The sequence below is a fragment of the Bidens hawaiensis genome, unplaced genomic scaffold (assembly GCF_021521415.1).
Source record: "Bidens hawaiensis isolate Kalapana, Puna unplaced genomic scaffold, B.hawaiensis_p1.1 tig00026184_1, whole genome shotgun sequence".
NCBI classification, from domain to species: domain Eukaryota; kingdom Viridiplantae; phylum Streptophyta; class Magnoliopsida; order Asterales; family Asteraceae; genus Bidens; species Bidens hawaiensis.
In genome coordinates, this window is record NW_027494209.1 from 168,251 (window position 1) to 188,835 (window position 20,585).

Genomic DNA, 20,585 nt, shown 5'->3' on the forward strand with positions numbered 1-20,585 from the left:
CTGATTATGGTGCCAAGTTTGTGCTTGGCTCAACATTGTGACTCTAGTGGGTAATGACTCGTGAGAATGATGTTGGAGTTTGGGAATCAAGTCAATGGGAAGGAGAAAAGAAAGGAATGCCAAATATATGTGATTTTCAACCGGGGTTGGAGATATAACCTTGATGTTCGAGTGTTGGAGCTAATCAAGGGGGATGCGACACTTTGGCAAAAGATTAGATCATCTGGTCATTTGTTGTAATTTTGTATTTTCCTCTCTTTTTTCCTGTAGAGTTTCTTTGGGATTCAACTAATATCCCTATAGCTTTCTTTTAGTGTTTTACCTCAAAAAAGTGGTATATACCCGTTTGCTCTTGTAATTAAGAATGCCATTAGGCTCTCATCATAGTCTCAATCTTTAATAGGTTACCATGTTGGTACATTGAAGCTGGAATTCTGTACGCCATGCGATATTGCACTATATGCTATTCTATCTTTGTTGAGTAGCTGGATTAACAAACAAGGTTGGCTTATTCTATGAAACGAATGTCGCATGAGATACATGAAGTTACATCACATGGCATTAAGCTTTAAAACAACAAGAATAAATATTTTTATTATCATATTTTGTATCAAGTACAAAACCAACTAATAAAGAATTTTCAAGATTGGAAATCACTACATGAAGGTGAAGATGAATTAATTACATTCAAGTAAAAGTCCCAAGTGGAAGGCAATACGCTTAGAGGAATCTGGAACGTTTGCATTCAGCGGAGACACCATTAGCAAAGCGTTTATGATCGTTGCAGTAGTTGTAGATCATGTGCTTGCTTTGCACCCACCTAATCCTGTTTCGCCCAGCCGCGTCAATTCCTTGTGTTCTCCATGCCTGGTTGTCATTTACAGAGCTGGTGGACTTTGAGTTAGGCCCAACCTTATCCGCGTTCGCGTTGAATTTCCTGTAGTAAGCGGTGAAAGGTGCCTTTGTCCAGTCAGTTTTGACACGCCCGCCTTGGGTAGCCCAATCATCCGCGTTCCACAGGCTCGCGTACACCCTCATTGGTTGGCTCTTGGGAAATGGAACTCCAGCAGCCTCGTGGTTATTAAACACCCTTACAGGTATGTTATCAATCAAGAAACTGCAACAAAAATATTCAAGATCGATGAGCTATATAGTCAGGTTTTCACTAATCCACCTGCCATTAATGTGAGACTTACATGATTCTTTGTGCGTTCCATACAATAGTGTAAGTGTGGAAGGCTGCAGTCGGGTCAAACCATAGGTGAAACTGTTGTTCCTTATCTCCTTTCCCTTGTGAGTATACGTTGGTGTGGATTGTGTAAGGGCTCCCTGAGGTGTTGCCCAAGAACTCGAAGTCTATCTCATCATGTCCAGCCCCTTGTGATGATAACTGACGTAATTAATATAAGCAAATTAGTCATGCGAGAACATATATATAGTTAAAGCTACAAAAGTTGAAATTATGGATGGGAGTACTCACGTAGAATGTGGTGACAGTGCCAGCGGAGTTTCCGGGTACTAGTTTGAGTTGCATATCGAACCTTCCAAAGAGGTACTCGTGCTTGGACTGGAAACCCGACCCGGAGTATTGATCGAGGGAAAGTGAGAGATCCTGACCACCCTTGGAGATTTTAGCACGTTCGCCTCCAAAAGTGATGTCCATTTCATCATAAAAGCTTCCCGCAGAGGCGGCTACAATCATGCATGAAATTGTTAGTGCAACTACACAAGCTTTGGAGTTTGAATACCTTAAAAGCCCCATTATTTTTCTTAAACCAAGCTAGTTTGCGCTTGTGTGTGAGAAAGAGAGAGAGTGGAGGAAAGAGATGTGATTGTTTTGTGTTTAAGTGATAGGTTTATATAGGTGTGTCTACATTAGAAATTTGCCATAGGAACCATCCTTGTTGGTGGAGAAGGAAGTCATTTGCCAAAATGGTGACTCCACCGTTAAAGATGCCAGCTACCTTCCAGGAGACCAATTATTGCATTAAACATTCACATTTTAAGCCATTAAAATTAAAAAATAAAAAGCTATTATTGGCTGTGATGTTCCACGAATATGCAAAATACATGCTTCCACACGTCTTGATAATTATACTATTTTTAAAGAACTTATCAGGAATACACTTATTAACATTGCTAATTTGACTTACTTTTTTCAGTTTTATTTTTACTTTTTTAGTATCAACATCTTTGAACAACTAAAATTCACTGTAGGGTGAACGGGGCAACCGTCTGTACTCTTTGTCCGGTTAGTACTCACAGAGTAGAATATCACCGCAGTGCTTGGGTACCCCTTGCGGGTTGTGGATTTGGGTATGAGTCACCGAAGTATTTGAGATGAAAAGGAGATGACGTGGGGGTGTTTGGGATTGCTTAGTTTAATCTACTTATAACTTATTAACTTATGGAAAAGCAATGAGCTGTTTTGGATTGTTTCGGTGTGAGAGAGGAAAGTTAATAAATTAAACTTTTATAACTTATTAACTTAAAACACTACAACACTACATTTTCTCTCTCACTTTTCAATTAAATAATATTTTTTTATATATTTATTATTACACGTTCTATTTTTTCACTCACAACCACTTTCAAAAATTATTAAAAAAATTTTAGTGCATTTATAGATATCCACTCCATAACTTCACTTATTACACATATCCTCAATGCTAACATTTAATTAGATATTTCTTCTCGCTAAACAACATATATGACATTTTCCTCCCATTTCATTAAAATTAACTATTTAGATGATATTTTTAGGCCCTTTATGAACTAACTAACAACTATTTACATATATCTCCTTTTTAATAACAACAATTACATATATACCCAATTTATACCCAAACCGAATCGATGTTAAGACAAACTTATCGATTAGCAATTACTGAAAAATATATTTTTACATAGTTTATATATTCAATATTTATAACATGGGAGGCGTATCAACAAATTTTATCATATAGTATAATATAAAAAAAAGATTATTTTGACAAAACTACAAAGCAACAAACTCGTCCCTTTTCCGAGACGGATCCAAAATTAAAAACAAAACAATTACTTCCTCTGTCCCTCTTTAAGTGTCATGTGTAAAAAACATAAAGTACAATGTATATTGAAATGATTGTTTTTCTTGCTTAACAAATGACAATAATGTCATTGGAATTTGAGCCATCAATATTGTTTATTAATGCTATTTGTGTGTTTAAGGGTAAACTCGGAAATTGTCTAATAAATTTTGAATGTGAACATTTCTAATTAGACAAATTAAAAATGAAATCTTAACATTTTTAATGGATAAAGGGAATATACCCCTCTTTTGTATCCTCCTAAGAACCACCGCTATATCCAAGCAATCGTTTTTATCAAGCGCAACATTCCATCTTCTTACACATAATGTTTTCCCAACCTGAAACAGTTGAACAATTACCAAGTTCCCATGTATATCATCAGAGTTCAAACATTTATAAAAGTAGAATAATATGAGATAGTAACAATTTACCTCTGCTGATGAATCACCACCGCTGGTCAAATGATTTACTGTCCTCCCCATTCCGGACCAACTCCTACTCCTATTCATATTCCTACATAACTAAAAGAATAAACAAAAGTTATTTTTTAAGGATCAATGTAAGATAGTAATTGCATGGGCAATTTATAGCTTATTATGAGAAAAAGCATTGAGCTACCAAAAAATAGGTTGTTTTGCCACAGTAGTTTTTGTAGCAAAATTGTGGCAAATTGCCTATTTGACAAGTTTCCGGCAACATCGTTTTGAGAGAAAAAACACTGTGGCAAATTAACTAACAGACAACTTTCTGACAAAATTTGCTTCAGATTTACGACAATTATAAATTGTAGTTGAATTTTCGACAACTTTTCTACAATTACTTTTTTATAATTTTCCTATAAAATCGCGATAATTTTATGTAAAGGCTGTATGTTTAAGTTATTTAAATTCATTAATAATACTCGTAATAACAATAATTAATCACTTAATCAAACAGTTAAATTTAAACATTAATTAAAATTGCGACAAATTTGCTACAAAACCATAATAAAATTTCTTACAAATCTGCTACTAAAATTTCGACAAAATTTGCACATAAAACTTCCGGCAAACTTGCTGCAAAAGGTTAATAAACTTTTCGACAAATTTGCCACAAATCCTTATTAACAACTCTGACAAACTTGCCACAAAACATAAATAAAATTTTCCACAAACTAGCCACAAACATTTATTATAATTTTCGATAAACTTGCTACAAAATCTTGAAAACAATGAAAAAAAATAAAATACTACATATTTACTGCGTAAAATTCAGAAAAATTTTAAAATATTACCCAAAATAAAAATACTATATACAATATGAAATAAAAGTTACAAAAAATCTAAAATAACATGTTTTATTACAAAACCACGCAATGTTTAACATTTCTAAATAAGTAAAATTCAATGTATATTAATACATAACGAAAAGTTTTTTTTACTCTTATGCGTACATCATTTCTTCCATCTCTTATTTTTCCATTACGAATGTCGAGCATACTCTTGTTCACGTTTGGCCCGTTCTTATTCATGTTGAGCCCGTTCTTATTTTAATGTTTTGTTAGGCCTCTTGTTTGTTCTTTAGTTCCCTTTAACTTTTTGAAGATATAACTTGTCAAAAGATGCGTAATTAATACATATTAACCAAAATATTTTTCTAACATACTAACACATATACATAACAAACTAAGCTCTTATGATTAGAATTTTAAAGAAAAGTTGGATTCATATTAAATGTAGCTAGGGGTTGTTTAAGCTTGACTTAATTAAGCTTTTTCACAAGCCGATCTCGAGGAGTTCGTGAGCTGCTTGGCTCGTTTGCACCCTAATTGCATCCACACATATTAACCTAACTGTTTGATCTAACATATTTTTATAATGTCTAAACCTATAATAATCAACAAATGTACATACATATATCCGGAATGCAACATGAAAAAATATTTTCCAAACCAGTCCGACAAGCACAACAAGCAATTCCTAAAGAACCATGCAATGCAACATGAAAAGAATGACTTCCAAAATCGGTCCAACCCGGCTACAACAATGCCTAAACAATAACAATAAAAGAACAATGTGCACATATACATATGTTGTACAACGTGATTTAAGTTAAATATAAATACACATTTATTTTCTTCTTTTGTTGCATGCATTTCTGTTAAACCATGCAAACGAGCTGGGCCGAGCCCAAGCTTGATTAGGCTCGTGCTCAGCTCGTTTAACTTACATAGAACTCGAGCTTGGCTTGTTTACTATTTATCATTTATTTTTTTTATAATTATAATTAGTTTATATATATTATTTAGTTATTTTTAATTATTTTTTCATAACATTTTATATATTAATTAATAATTATTAAATATATACTTTTAATATATATATATATATGGCAGGCTCGTTTAGGCTCGCGCGCCGGCTCGAGCTCGATAAGTGAAGCTCGGGCTCGAGCTCGTTTATTAAACGAGCTTATTTTTAGGCTCGGGCTCAATTAAGCTCGGCTCAATCAAGCTTTTAACGAGCCGCTCGCGAGTAGCTCGGCTCATTTGCACCCCACCGTCATATAAACATAACATTCTCTACAAATTTAAGTTAAATACCAATACATAAGTTGCTTATTTGTTCCTTATTTTCATATTTGTACTAGTAACATTTTATTACTTATTCATCCACTCTCAATAAGCACAGATTATATTTTTAAGTTAAGTCACTAACCCGTTGAAGTTGGTTCAGCCCTTTTAAGGATGTTTTTTCTGCAGATTAGAGAACAAAACCCCTGCTAAATAGAACCCAAAATTCAGTGTTTTAACTATTTTAAAACAAAACCTTGACAGACAGGAAACCAAAAATCCCAAACCACCACTTATCCACACACTTCCACCAACCATCGCTTCGGGATACAAAACGGGTCGGTTTTCATAATAAAAACAAATACAAATTGACCTAAAAATGAGGAATGTCACACATGGTATCTTGGTGTCATTAGGTTCTCCCTTTCTTTGAAGTTAAGGGTTGAGTTCCATGATCGAGGGTTATTAGTTATATAGTTATTTTTTTTTTCTTTTGAATGGCAGATTCTTATGAAAACAAGGGCATACCATCAAGGAGCTAGCGAAACCGAAAAAAATAACGAAAATTAAATTAAAGTTATAAAAAAACACACCAACTATTACAATGTAATCAAGGGGCTAGAACGATTTTTTCTTGATCTCCTCCACTATTTTGAAACATGACAATCTTATATTGCTGAAAACTCTTCAAATCTATATTTCCGTAGTCTCTAATAAGAGGTCAAGAACATGGCTTGGATCACCTTATTTTAGACATAGGAACCCCCTTTATTCTTGCCAAACTCCAACATCACTTCTATGAAACTGAACTTGTGGGAGTCGGGGATCAATCCCATGCACAAACGTGTCACCAAACTTCTGTAGCTAAGTTTCAAGAGACCAGAATATGGATTGTTGAATTATGTATGATGCCACAATTCATGCATGGCTCATAAGGGAATGATACTTTCACCCTAATTGGGGGTTTACCCTATTCATTGGCGCTCACTATTTCTCATCTCATCGGAAATGTTTAATGATTCTTGCGACTGTATGATGACATTTTTTGTAATATTTACGTACTTGGACAATGAATTTGAACAAATATTCAAACCTGTGATCTTGATTTCAATCTTTATAAACAATAAGCAGCCTGGTTATTCTCTGAATCATTTGAGGGCTTTCAGATAAACCTATTTGTAGATTACACACGAATGATTTATCGGATAAGAAAGTGATTTCTCTCATTATTGGAATTGGATTTGTATGTTGTTGTGAATTCTTTCAAGAACAATTTGTCCTCTTTTCGACTCTAACTCTCCCACTTTAGTCATTAATGTTCTTTAAATGACTTCAAAAGTAGCTACTTTATACGATCGATCGAGAGATCATACCAAATATGGCTTCTGTCATATCTTAATTAAGATTAATGTCATGGGCTTTACCCAAAAAAAACTAATTAATTATTAGTCCACCACATAATATATTAAGTCCCAAGTTATATTACAATAACACAGTCTTCATAACAAAACTCAAATAACGTCTATAATTAATTTGAGCCCGCACTCCCGCATCACCAAATCTTTTAATCTCTAATGCTATTTACTCGATCGACAATTTAACCCAATATACTAAAATACACGTTGATAACACTAAAATTACAAAAACTTCTCCCCCGTTTTAGTGACATCCATGATTAACTTAATTATCCTCACAGAAACACAAAAGTATGCATAAATGAAATGTCGTGACGATTGAATTTCACATTAGTATATTACACATTCAAATATTCCAATATCGGGGTGTCACTACAGATAGAACCCTTGCTACTAATAGTGAATAATTGAAGATAATATACACATACGTTTATACATCCAAATTCGACTTGTCACGATATTTTATTAGCCTGTGTCTCAGTCATTCAAAGAATATATAAAAGTTCAAGTCCAAAGCTTCTTGAAGAGGCTAAACATCATATTCTTATTGATAGTTCATTAAACTTGCACCCACACTTTAATTTTCCAATGAACTATTAAGAAGCTATACTTCAACCTCCTTTATCTCACGGTCCGAACACATACCTTGGGATGATGCTACTAATATGTTCCAGTTTCTAGTTGTTAAGCTTTCCACATTGAATTCAGCATCTAACGTCATATTAGATGGAAACTGGGTATCTTAACATGAGAAATTCTTAGGTGGACTTTAAACTTATCCCTATGGCCGATTCATTCACGAAATCTCTCCCTAACTCTTTAGTTAGATCGTTAGACATGTATCACAAACTCAACAGATATCACACCATGCATGAGGAATCACACCATGTATCATATATATAACCGTCTAGGCTTCTCATTATACACATGACTATAACTCATAGTCAGCACTATCACACCTGATAGATTTTGGTGATATTAGTTTAACCACAATGGAATTTCATAATACCAGTTTCTTATCCATTCGGCCTCATTGTATAACTTTCTACTAGTTCTGAGCACGGTTCGGTTCGGTTATTGGGTGAAACCAAAACCGAAGTAGTCGGTATTATAGTAACCTAACCGATCGGTTTTTGGTTACTCGGTTATTCGGTATTCAGTTATTTTCGGTTTCGGTTTCCGTTAATTTCGGTTATTTTCTTGTATATTCAAAATCAAATAATGAACTACGATAATTATTCACATTCCAACTAATATAGAATAATAAGTCTTTAGTCATTGTTATTAATGAATAAATTTCCATATAGAAAAGATTAGAATATAGAAAAGGTATAACCGATTACTTTAACAAAGAATGGAAAGTGATAAACTGATGGATTTGAGTCTGTAGAATAAAGAAAAGGCATAATCGGTTTGGTTCGTTTTTATTAGTTTTTTTTTTATAAATGGATAACCTAACCGAAACCCAAAAATAGGTTTTTCAAATAACCAAAACAATTAACCTTCGGTTAATGCTTCGGTTCGGTTTTTCTGTTTAGGATTTTTCCGGTTAATCAATTTTGGTTTGGTTTATTCGGTTTTCTGCTCACCCCTACTTGCTACAAATGCTAGAAACTCACGTTCCATTGTTAATCGATGCAAATTCATTCCTTAATTACCTAAGAACTGAAATCTTCCCCAAGAGAGAATACACATCCACTTAATTATATAACTTGCATCAGTTTATCCTTCTAAAACCGAAGGAAAAAACTTGAATAATACAAAACATAATTCATTGTTCTTTTAATACCTTAGCTGAGAAATATAATCACTTTGATTATACGTAATTTTGATATTAGGATCTATTGAAGTACTAAATGGAGGACAATCAAACTTATTAACTTTCTTCAATATTTTCTCAGTGTAATGAGATCCAGTCATAGCTCTAACACCGTCACTCCTTTTTATGATCATACCAAGGATAACATCAACCTCTCCTAGATCAGTCATATCTGTTAGTACACGTTTTGTCGTCTTGGTATTTGTTTATAATGTATTTGGTCCTTATAATGTAGAAGGGTATTTTGGTAAATGTACTTATGTACATTCGTTATGTATATGAGCCATTCGTTAGAGTAGATAATAACGAATGAGGTCATGTGTGTTTATTCTAGTCCATTCGTTAGGGTTGTTAACGAATGAGGACAACGAATGGTACATTCGTCTGTCTTAATGTATAGTCTAAGCGCATGATGACGAATGAAGTCCATTCTTTATGGTATGTATAACGAATGGCAATGTTTTCAGACCCGGCCCGGACATCGACCCGGATGTCTTACTGGGTCAAAGGTCGGACCTGCCCGGAAGGTCGGACCGGACATTAACCCGGATGATGTCATAAATATATAAATATATAAATAGATATATATACCCTATTTATATATATTTATATAATAATAATAGTCAACTTCCGTTTTCATTTACAATATATACAATGTTTCTGTCAATATAAAGGATATATATTACATCAAAATTATCATAAATTTGGTTTGGCTGGGTGGCTAGTGAGGGAATAATAGTGGATTCGTTGTGGCTGTTGACCAGGGTTCGATACCCACCAGCAGCAACATTTTTTAATTAAACAAAAGAGGCTTTACCGGTTAGACCGGCGGTTTACCGGTTCCGGTTGAACCATGAACCGCTCAACCCGGCCAGCTTATTAGAAAACGGGTATAATAAGCAAACCGGACCGGTTTTCCTAGCGGGTCCGGTTCGTTAATTAAACAAAAGAGGCTTTACCGGTTAGACCGGCGGTTTACCGGTTCCGGTTGAACCATGAACCGCTCAACCCGGCCAGCTTATTAGAAAACGGGTATAATAAGCAAACCGGACCGGTTTTCCTAGCGGGTCTGGTCGAACCGGTCCGACCGGCCAGTCCGGTCCGGGTTTCAAAACACTGACGAATGGCTTCATCTTCTATAAATAGTATTTAACTTATTGTTAATGTAACAAGTTATTTTTATTATCGAAAGCACCTCGTTATGCTGCCCAAATCTTCTCTCACACTCTAGCTTAAATGTATTCAAGTATACATAATCAGTTAAATAATATCAAGTGACTAGATCTTGAACATAACAGAATAATTCAAAATTGTAATGATTCAGATATGGTTACTCAAGAGATATCAGATCCATCGTACGATTGATTGATTGATTAGGTGTTGTTTAACATCAATTGAATCAGTAATTGAGAGTTAACCGTATTCATTTTGATTCCGAAGCTGTACGAAACAATTTTTGCTCAATTACTCATTGATTTGTTGATAATTGATATGAAAATGATACTCAGACTGTTTTTAATCAATTCCTGAGTGTTTGTACTAGTTTAATTGTATTAGTTTTGTTCAATTCGAGTGAACTGAAGTATTATAAGTTTTGGCTGGAACAAAGGCTATAGAAACTGGTTTTTGGTGAAATTGATTGAGTATGGATTGATAACCGATGTCTGCAATGGTTTGTTGAGGTTCGGAATTCTTGGACGAGTATTTTAAGTAATTGGTTTTGGTATTTGGTTGAGATTTGAAGGTGTATTACAAGTTTGATTATGGTATGGATTTGAGTTTGAATCTGGAATGTATATGAAGGTTTTAAGATTTGAATACACATTCGTTATAGGATGAAGTCACATTCGGTACTCATAACTGTTTGTTTGTATGAACTGTTATAATCATTTTTGCCACGTGTCATTTAGTTATAGCAACTTATTTGTCTACATGCTACATTCGTTACCATTTAAATGCTATGTGGGATCATACTTCATTCGTTTGATCATTCGCTATAGTTTCATTTGTTTGAACAATATCTTCTTATTCCTCATCAACCGTTATCCATTTGTGATTCTTACAAGCCCATTCGTTACAAAAATCAGTGTTTCATTCGTTAAAGTATTTCACTCATTCATTATACTCAAAACATTAATGCTTTGACAGTTTTAACCCAAAACTTTGCAAAATTGACTGTTTAAACCCTATACTTTCAGAAATGGCTAATTTCTATGCATTAGCGTCTCAGAACATGATTATGCAACAAATGCTACATTTGGATGCCAAAATGGAGTATTATTTAAAGGGTCCAAGGTTGATGAAATTGAGTGATTTTGCCAAATAGGAACCAAGGTTTAGATTTCATTTGGGATCCGTACATCCTGATTGTGCTCGAAGTCTCGATAATGTATATAGTCCTCCAATGATTGGTGATCCGAGTACAAACTATGAGGAAAAACCTTTTGATACTTACTCCGTGGAGGAGAGGAAAGCTTTGTAAATTGATACAAAAGCTTATTTGACCTTGACAATTGCATTACCCGATAACATATTCATCAATCAATCGAGGTTTTCAAAATCCAATATTATTTGCAGTTACAAAATCCATAGAGATGAAATTAGGGTTTGCAGCTACAAAATCGAACTTACCATATTACAAAATCGACAGACACCAATGGTCACAGATGTTGATGTTTGAATGCCGGAGGTCACAAAGGCGTGAATGGAAGCAAACATGCTCCCTCTTTTCTATAAGCATGAATGGAACGAATAGAAGCGAGGCTTGGTTGTTAGGTATGGGAACTCAATAAGGGCAGAAGGGTGATTGCAAGCTAAAAGGGGAAATATCTAATTAAGGTTTTAATATTGGGAAAATATGTAATTAAGAAGCTTAGAGAGGAGATATATGTAAAAATTCCTAAAAATTATAGGGTACTAAAGTATGCTTTTCAAGTAACAGATAAATCATTACATTTTCTCTTTTATCTACTTACAACATCCTAAACCACCACCTAAATTATTAAACTCCAATCATAAAATTTGATGGTTAGAATATGAATGCTCTAAGGAGTTTTCATAAGGAATCCCAAATACTCTGTAATATGTGTTGGACCTTTTAAACTTGAGAACCTGAATTTTCCTATTATGTGAAGAATATTTTAAATGAAGAAAAGAAAACGATAAATCAAGAACCTGAATTTTCTAGTTATGTGTAACAATAAAATTAATTAATAAACAAAATATTTATATAAAACTAAAATACATAATAAAAAAAAATTAAATTAATACTACTCGTCGTTGGATTCAGGAGTGTTCATATATAAAGCACCAATATTGATCAATTAGAAGTAGCCTCATTGAATTGGTGTAATCACTGATCAACGTCCATATGATTTTATTTCACTAATAGAGTTTATGTGGTGCCATTCAAAACAAAAATAAAAATAGAGTACATGTGAAAAAATATACAAAACTTTTATGTACGAAAATTAAATATCGAAATTGTTTTATCTAGCACCTGGAGAATAGAATATATGAGTTGGCACGTACGCGTGAATGGGTGTCTTTTAATCATTTTTCGGTGGAGTACGTCACCTCTTTTCCACCAACCAGGATGGTTCCTATGGTATATTTCAAATGTATATAAACAATCACTTAAAACATAAATCCATCACATCTCCTTCAATCCCTCTCTCAAGCTTGAAAATAATATATGATGGGACATCAAAGCTATTCAAACTCTAGAGCTTGTGCACTTGCTCTAACAATCTCATGTCTGGTTATAGTCGCCTCTGCAGGAAGTTTTTACGATGAAATGGACATCACTTTCGGAGGTGAACGTGCTAAAATCTCCAACGGTGGCCAGGATCTCTCACTTTCGCTCGATCAATACTCCGGGTCGGATTTTCAGTCAAAGCACGAGTATCTCTTCGGAAGGTTCGACATGCAACTCAAACTGGTACCTGGAAACTCTGCTGGTACTGTCACCACATTCTACGTGAGTATTCAAGTCCATAATTTCACCTTTTATATATTTTGATCTATAAGATTACGCTCACTCGACTAATTTGTTTATATTAATGACGTCAGTTATTATCACAAGGGGCCGGACATGATGAGATAGACTTCGAGTTCTTGGGCAACACCTCAGGGAGCCCTTACACAATCCACACCAACGTATACTCACAAGGGAAAGGAGATAAGGAACAACAGTTTCACCTATGGTTTGACCCGACTGCAGCCTTCCACACTTACACTATTGTATGGAACACACAAAGAATCATGTAAGTCACATTAATTCTAGGTACATAATTAATAATATTATTTTAGCCCATGAGTGCTGATCTTTAGTATTTTTTCGCTACAGTTTCTTGATTGATAACATCCCAGTAAGAGTATTTAACAACCATGAGGCTGCTGGAGTCCCATTTCCCAAGAGCCAACCAATGAGGGTATACGCGAGCCTGTGGAATGCGGATGACTGGGCGACCCAGGGTGGGCGTGTCAAAACTGACTGGACAAAGGCACCCTTCACCGCTTACTACAGGAAATTCAATGCGGAATGCGGATAAAGTTGGTCCTAACTCAAAGTCCACAAGCACCGTGAATGATGACCAGACATGGAGAACACAAGGAATTGATGCAGCTGGGCGAAACAGGATTAGGTGGGTGCAAAGCAAGCACATGATCTACAACTACTGCAACGACCACAAACGCTTTGCTAATGGTGTCTCTGCTGAATGCAAACGTTCCAGATTCCTCTAAGCCTAGTGCCTTCCACTTGGGATTTTTACTTGAACGCACCTTGTTGTAATTAATTTCCAATATTGAAAATTCTTTATTCTTTTATATTCAAAAGGGAGTTGCGGCGCAGCTTGTTGTCTGTTTGCCTGTCACTTTATTGTAATCGTTTTATACTTATTATTAGAATCAAACAAATATTTTTTATTGTATAAGACACATACGATGAAATTAAGATTATGCTAATACTTGTTCTTCATGAGTTTCATGTCGCGCGAGGTAACTTCTTGTACCTAATCAATGCTGCATTTTCTTCCATAGGTTCTAAGATCATAGACATTAAACGAACTCGTTTGCGCTGATTGTCTTTTTATATTCTATCATCATAACAGGGGTATTATTGTATTAATGGGCTTTTGGATCATGGTATCTTGGTGTGTCATTAGGTTCTCCCTTTCTTGGAAGTCAAGGGTTGAGTTCCATGAACGAGGGTTATTAGTTATGTAGTTATTAATTTTTTTTCTTTTGAATGGCATATTCTTATATAAAACCAAGGCATGCCATCAAGGAGCTAGCGAAACCGGAAAAAATAACGAAAATTACATTAAAGTTATTTAATAACACACCAACTATTACAATGTAATCAAGGAGCTAGAACGATTTTTTCTTGATCTCCTCCACTAATTTGGAACTTGACAATCTTCTATTGCTGAATTCTCTATTCAAATCTATATTTCCGTAGTCTCTAATAAGAGGTCAAGAAAATGGCTTGGATCACCTTTTTTAAGACATTGGAACCTCCTTTATTCTTGCCAAACTCCAACATCACTACTATGAAACTGAACTTGTGGGAGTCGGGGATCAAGCCCATGCACAAACTTTCCACCAAACTTCTGGAGCTAAGGTTCAAGAAACCAGAATATGGATTGTTGAATTCTGTATGATGCCACAGTTCATGCATGGCTTGTTAGTGAATGATATTTTCGCCCCTATGGGTGTTTTGATAATCGGGGGTTCACCCTATTCATTGATGCTCGCTATTTCTCATATCATCAGAAATGTTTGATGATTCTGTTGTAATATTGGCATACCTGGATGTTGAATTCGAACAATATTCAATCCTGTGATCTTGATTTCAATTTTCATAAATAATAAGCAGCTTGGATTATTCTGTGAATCATTTGAGGGCTTTCATATAAACCTATTTCGCAGGTTACACGCGGGATAAGACAATGATTTCTCTCATTATTGGAACTGGATTCGTATGTTGTGAATTCTTTCAACAAAAATCTGCCCTTTTTTTGACTTTAACTCTCCTACTCCAATCATTGCTTTTCTTTCTGTTACTTTGAAAGTAGTTGCTTTATACGATCGATCGAGAGATCATACAATATATGGCCTCCATCATATCTTAATTAATATTAATGACATAGGCTTTACCCAAAAAAACTAATTAATTATTAGCCCACCACATAATATATTAAGTCCCAAGTTATATTCCAATAACTAAGTCTTAATAACAAAACTCAAATAACCCCTAGAATTAAATCGAGCCCGCACACCTCCCTCACCAAATCTTTTAATCTATAATGTTATTTACTTGATCGACAGGTTAACCCAATATACTAAAATACACGTTGATAACACTAAAATTAACAAAAATCATCCCATGTTTTAGTGACATCCATGATTAACCTAATTATCCTCAAAGAAACACAAACGTATGCATAAATGAAATTTCGTGACGATTGAATTTCACATTAGTATATTACACATTCCAAATATTCAAATATCGGTGTGTTAATACGGATTGGAACCCTTACAATTCATAGTGAATACTTGAAGATAATATACACATACGTTTATACATCCAAATTCGACTTGTCACGATATTTTACTAGCCTGTGTCTCAATCCTTCAAAGAATATATCAAAGCTCAAGTCCAAAGCTTCTTGAAGAGGAAAAACTTCATATTCTTATAGGTAGTTCATTAATCTTGTGTGACATTTGTCATTTTCGGTTTAACTTGTATTTGTTTTTGTATTGGAAACCCCACCAGTTTTTGTCTTTTGGATCCTTCGTTATTAATAAAATGTTGGGTTTTATGTTCGTTTATGTTACACAAATGTCGGATCAAGAAAACATCCTTTTTGGTACGTTAAAACACCTCTTTATGGCTAAAAATGACTTAAAACAAACTTAAAGGACTAATTGTGTCAAACACCTCTTGTTGTTTTGTGCATTGTTTAACTATTTTTAACCAATGAAATGCAAGTATACCCCTTATGAGTGAACTATACTTTTTTCACTATAAAAACAAGTCCCGTGCACCCATTTTAGTTTGCTCTTTCTTCTTCAAACTCTCTCAATCTAAGATCCAAGTATCTATTCTTCAAGTTGTTGATAGTTTGACTCTTCAAGGTCAAACTAATACTAATCTTTATTACTAACTAATCTTGTTAATTAAAGTTTGTTACTATAAATTGTTTAAAACATACTCCCCTTGTTTCCTTGGCTTTCCCTTTTCCGGCCATGTTGGTATAGGTGTATTGCTAGGCAAGGCTTCATGGATGACTATTATAGTCCTTGTTAAACACTTTAATTTGTGCTTTAATTTATGCAAACTTTAATTTGTGCTCTAAAAGGTTATCCCATATGAATGCTTACAATTTGAATAACTAATATATATATATATATAACACAACATAAGTATATATATAAACCGGAATTAACGAACTAATAATAACCAAACCTAAAAAATTCCGAGAAAACCGCCTCGATCAACCATTATAATCATAATAACCGAACAATTTTGAAAAATTAAAAAAACACACATATTTTATTTTTAGGTTAAGTTTTAGCATGAAACCACACCGAATCGCATCGTACACACACCTAATATATATGTATACACATATAATATACGTATATACGAACACTTAGAACAACAAAACAAATAGATAAAAACACTATTTTTAAAAATGATAACAATTTATAAATCAAAATAATGTATAAAAGCTATGCATTTTTAGTCAAAATCAAAGATTTCCATACCACATAAACGTGTGTATTGAAAGCTCTTTAGAAAATTTGGATGAGAGTAATAACGGAAGTTTATTCGAGAAGGTGAGATAACCGTTACCGTAACTTGGAGGGGGTATTTCAAATTCACGTAGGTGGGAGGCTTTGAAGCGGTGAAGTCAATAAACCGCTTCTAACATGTGCAAATTCACAAAGGTGGAAGCTTTGAAGCGGTTTTGAAAGCAAACCGCTTTAAAACAAACATGTAGACCGCTTCTAAATCATATGTTATGTAGTAGTGTAGCTTTCTTGTCCCTTGAGTTCCAAGTTGCTTCTTCGGCTTTATCCATATTATCCAGTTTTTCCTTCAATGCCATATCCAAATCATGTTCACCAAGTAACGCCTCTATTTGTAATTTCCACCATGCAAAATTAGTCCCGTTAAACTTGTCGATTCGAACCTTCCCGTATTGAGACATAGCAAATGAGAAAATAGAAACTCTAACCCGAAACTCGATGTACTTTCTTGCAAAACATGGAAACCGAAAACTACAACCCAATTTAAACCCTAACCAGAAATTAGATAAATAAACCTGATTGGCGGCTTAGATAATTGTTGTAGGTTGCGGATCCCTACAAATCTTCAAACAATGGTGGATATTTGGTACTTGGAAATCACGTCGTACAAATAAATAACAGCAACCCTTTATTTTTTTCTTTTGGGGAAATTCCCATAATAGCCCATTTACAAAATGTGTTTCTAAGATTATCCTCGTTAATTCAAGTTTCCAACTTTGTCCCCTTGGTATCTCGTCGCCGATGACATGATAGCGAACACCGACGATACGAACTGAAACAAATAGGATAACGACACGTGGCCGGAATAGGTCGTCGACGAGGTGTTCTTCGGCCCATTTAATCACAGATGATGTGTTCTTGTTAACGACGTCAATGACGGGCTGGCATACCTGACACCCGTGTTCACATCACCGACGACGTGTCGGATCTCATGGCCGGTGACTTGTTGGGTATAACATAAGGTTGACGATGCGTTATGTTGCTAACGTAGGGTAGTAGTAATGCGTTATGTTGCTAACGTAACGTAGGGTAGCAACGATGCGTTATGTTGCTAACGTAGGGTAGCAGCGATGCGTCATTCACTAACGCATCATCGACGACCTATTCCGGCCACCTGTCGTTGTCCTGTTTTTTTCAGTAACGCATCGTCGATGTTCGCTATCATGTCATGGCGACGAGATACCAAAAGGACAAAGTTGGAAACTTGAATTAGTGAGGATAATCTTGGAAACACATTCTCTAAATGACATTATGAGTATTTTCCCTTTTCTTTTTGGTTATCACAAACCCCAAGAAAAAAAAACTCTATATGCCGTCCTATATATTATTTTTTTTTTCCTTTTGATCGACACTCAAAACATTTTAATAATGGCATAGCTTTTCTTTCAAGAAAAAACAATAAACTCAAAAAATATTACTTGTGTAGACGTTTTTTTCTTTCCAATTTGACTAGCAAAAAGTTAGGAACCTATTCCTCCTTGAAAAACGTGCCAAAACAATTACCATAAACACACCTCCAAAATCCATCACAAGAATGGAAACTCCACGACACAGCGATTTGAACCACAACTGGAAAACCAGAACCTTCTCGCGAATCGTTTTCGTGCAAACCAACCGTGTGTTCGAAAACTTTCGGCTTTGATACCACTTGTTAGGTATTAAACAGAGTCGGTACGCATCCAAAACACAAACACACACGTACAAACGAAACCAATAAATAAAAAACACGAGGTTTTACGTGGTTCGATCAAGACGATCTAAGCCCACGTGCTGCAACTAGGGTATTTTAATAAGCACGGTACAAAATATTACAATACATGATTACATATATATATATAGAGAGAGAGAGAGAGAGAGAGAGAGAGAGAAATTAGGTTAAATGACTTAGGGACCAAGAAAACGTCAAATGAGTCATCCTCCATGACTAAACGGGCCGCCCCTTTTGTCTTTTAATTGTCAACCAACGAAGCCGACCCAAAGGCCTTCAGTAATCATAGCATTAATAAGTCATGAATCAAACTTGCACTTTCCATTGATTCCATGTGAAAACAACCTTATTTACCCAGACCAGTTATAGGTATTTAAGTCTAACAAATACTTGTTTTTTTATTAAAACACGACATCTACATCGTAATCTAGTAAGCTAAGTCATTAGGTTAATAAGATATAAAGTGTAACTTTATAGAACTTTTCCTCTCACAATATAAGTAATCCCAAACACTTTATTACTTTTCAAAAAGTTTATAAGTTATAAGTTGGTGAAAATAAGGATCCCAAACACCCCCCTTAGATAGTCGGCTCTTTGCTTTATACTGGGATTAATCGGATAGAAATATCTCGTAATCTCTCAAGAACTTAACTCAACTGTTGATGATTCATGTTTTTATTTCTTTATTGCATTGGCATAAGATTTGAGCATGGACTCCATTCCCCTACCCGTATCATGTCACTTAGAAGTGTAAAAATTAATCTATCGATTCAACTAATATCCCTATAACTTTCTTATAGTGTTTTACCTCAAAAATTTGGTTTTATACCCGTTTGCTCTTGTATTTAAGACTGCCCTTAGGCTCTCATCATAGTCTCAATCTTTAATAGGTTGTCTTGTTGGTACATTGAAGCTGGAATTCTGTACGCCATGCGCTATTGCACTATATGCTATTCTATCTTTGAAAAGTAAGGCAGTCGGTTTGTAGCAAAAGGTTTCGGTGGCGACCAAGGAGGTGGTAGAGGTGGTTTGGGGCTGTTCATCTTGGAGACGAAACTATCCACTTGCCAACAGAAGTGTGCGACTTTGGTGGTGAACCAAGCCTCAAACTCAGGTGACACCTGCCGGGAAGAAATGATAGTAGGCGGAGGATATGGGTTCGAGAATGAAAGAACCAATTGATACGGTTGATTCGAGATAACCACTCTCCAAAAACATACTAAATTAAAGAAGAGACTAAGACATTTTTATTCATCCGTGTTTTCTTTAGTTCCTATTACATGACTTAAATACCAAAGAAAATTACTAATAGAAAATAAGAGCATTAAAGAAAAGACTTATATCGTGGGAAACATTTATGGAATCAGATGTTGAACCCTTTAATTATACATCGTTGACTTGACTTGTTTTTCTCATTCAATACTATGTTGAGTTGATTGAAGACTCTTTGGTGAACCATCATTATGGGTTGGGTCATGGATGTTGGATTAATGGTCTTAATATTGTATCATCGATCGATTTCCTACAAAAGAAAATTGGTTTTCAAGGGTTTAGTTGTAACATATGTGAATTGCTCAAACTGTGGATTTTGGTTAGAATCTGCAAATCATTTGCGGATTACATGTCCTTTAGCTAACTGATTATGGTGCCAAGTTTGTGCTTGGCTCAACATTGTGACTCTAGTGGGTAATGACTCGTGAGAATGATGTTGGAGTTTGGGAATCAAGTCAATGGGAAGGAGAAAAGAAAGGAATGCCAAATATATGTGATTTTCAACCGGGGTTGGAGATGTAACCTTGATGTTCGAGTGTTGGAGCTAATCAAGGGGGATGCGACACTTTGGCAAAAGATTAGATCATCTGGTCATTTGTTGTAATTTTGTATTTTCCTCTCTTTTTTCCTGTAGAGTTTCTTTGGGATTCAACTAATATCCCTATAGCTTTCTTTTAGTGTTTTACCTCAAAAAAGTGGTATATACCCGTTTGCTCTTGTAATTAAGAATGCCATTAGGCTCTCATCATAGTCTCAATCTTTAATAGGTTACCATGTTGGTACATTGAAGCTGGAATTCTGTACGCCATGCGATATTGCACTATATGCTATTCTATCTTTGTTGAGTAGCTGGATTAACAAACAAGGTTGGCTTATTCTATGAAACGAATGTCGCATGAGATACATGAAGTTACATCACATGGCATGAAGC

At 34.9% G+C, this 20,585-nt stretch overlaps 1 protein-coding gene and 1 pseudogene across 2 annotated transcripts; one reads left to right on the plus strand and one right to left on the minus strand.

Annotated features, from left to right (window-relative positions):
* Positions 1 to 567: 567 nt before the first annotated feature.
* On the minus strand, positions 568 to 1,931 carry LOC143573002 (xyloglucan endotransglucosylase/hydrolase 2-like). Its single transcript, XM_077058006.1, has 3 exons — positions 1,481 to 1,931; positions 1,197 to 1,390; positions 568 to 1,117 (listed from the first exon to the last, which is right to left on the minus strand). Exons 1-3 carry the CDS (start codon positions 1,760 to 1,762, stop codon positions 721 to 723), a joined length of 873 nt encoding a protein of 290 aa, XP_076914121.1. The 5' UTR covers positions 1,763 to 1,931; the 3' UTR covers positions 568 to 720.
* A 10,608-nt stretch (positions 1,932 to 12,539) lies between these two features.
* Positions 12,540 to 13,617, plus strand: LOC143573001 (xyloglucan endotransglucosylase/hydrolase 2-like; annotated as a pseudogene). The gene is made up of 3 exons (XR_013142349.1): positions 12,540 to 12,832; positions 12,925 to 13,118; positions 13,202 to 13,617. The product of XR_013142349.1 is annotated as a xyloglucan endotransglucosylase/hydrolase 2-like (transcript).
* The last annotated feature ends 6,968 nt before the right edge of the window (positions 13,618 to 20,585 follow it).

What these genes read in the sequence shown, in the direction of transcription:
- LOC143573002 (XM_077058006.1), bottom strand. Translation starts at nt 1,762, where the DNA reads ATGGGGCTTTTAAGGTATTCAAACTCCAAAGCTTGTGTAGTTGCACTA. An exon ending in GCACTGTCACCACATTCTAC is followed by an intron (nt 1,391 to 1,480) that starts GTGAGTACTCCC and finishes TAATTACGTCAG; the next exon opens with TTATCATCACAAGGGGCTGG. An exon ending in TGGAACGCACAAAGAATCAT is followed by an intron (nt 1,118 to 1,196) that starts GTAAGTCTCACA and finishes TTTTTGTTGCAG; the next exon opens with TTTCTTGATTGATAACATAC.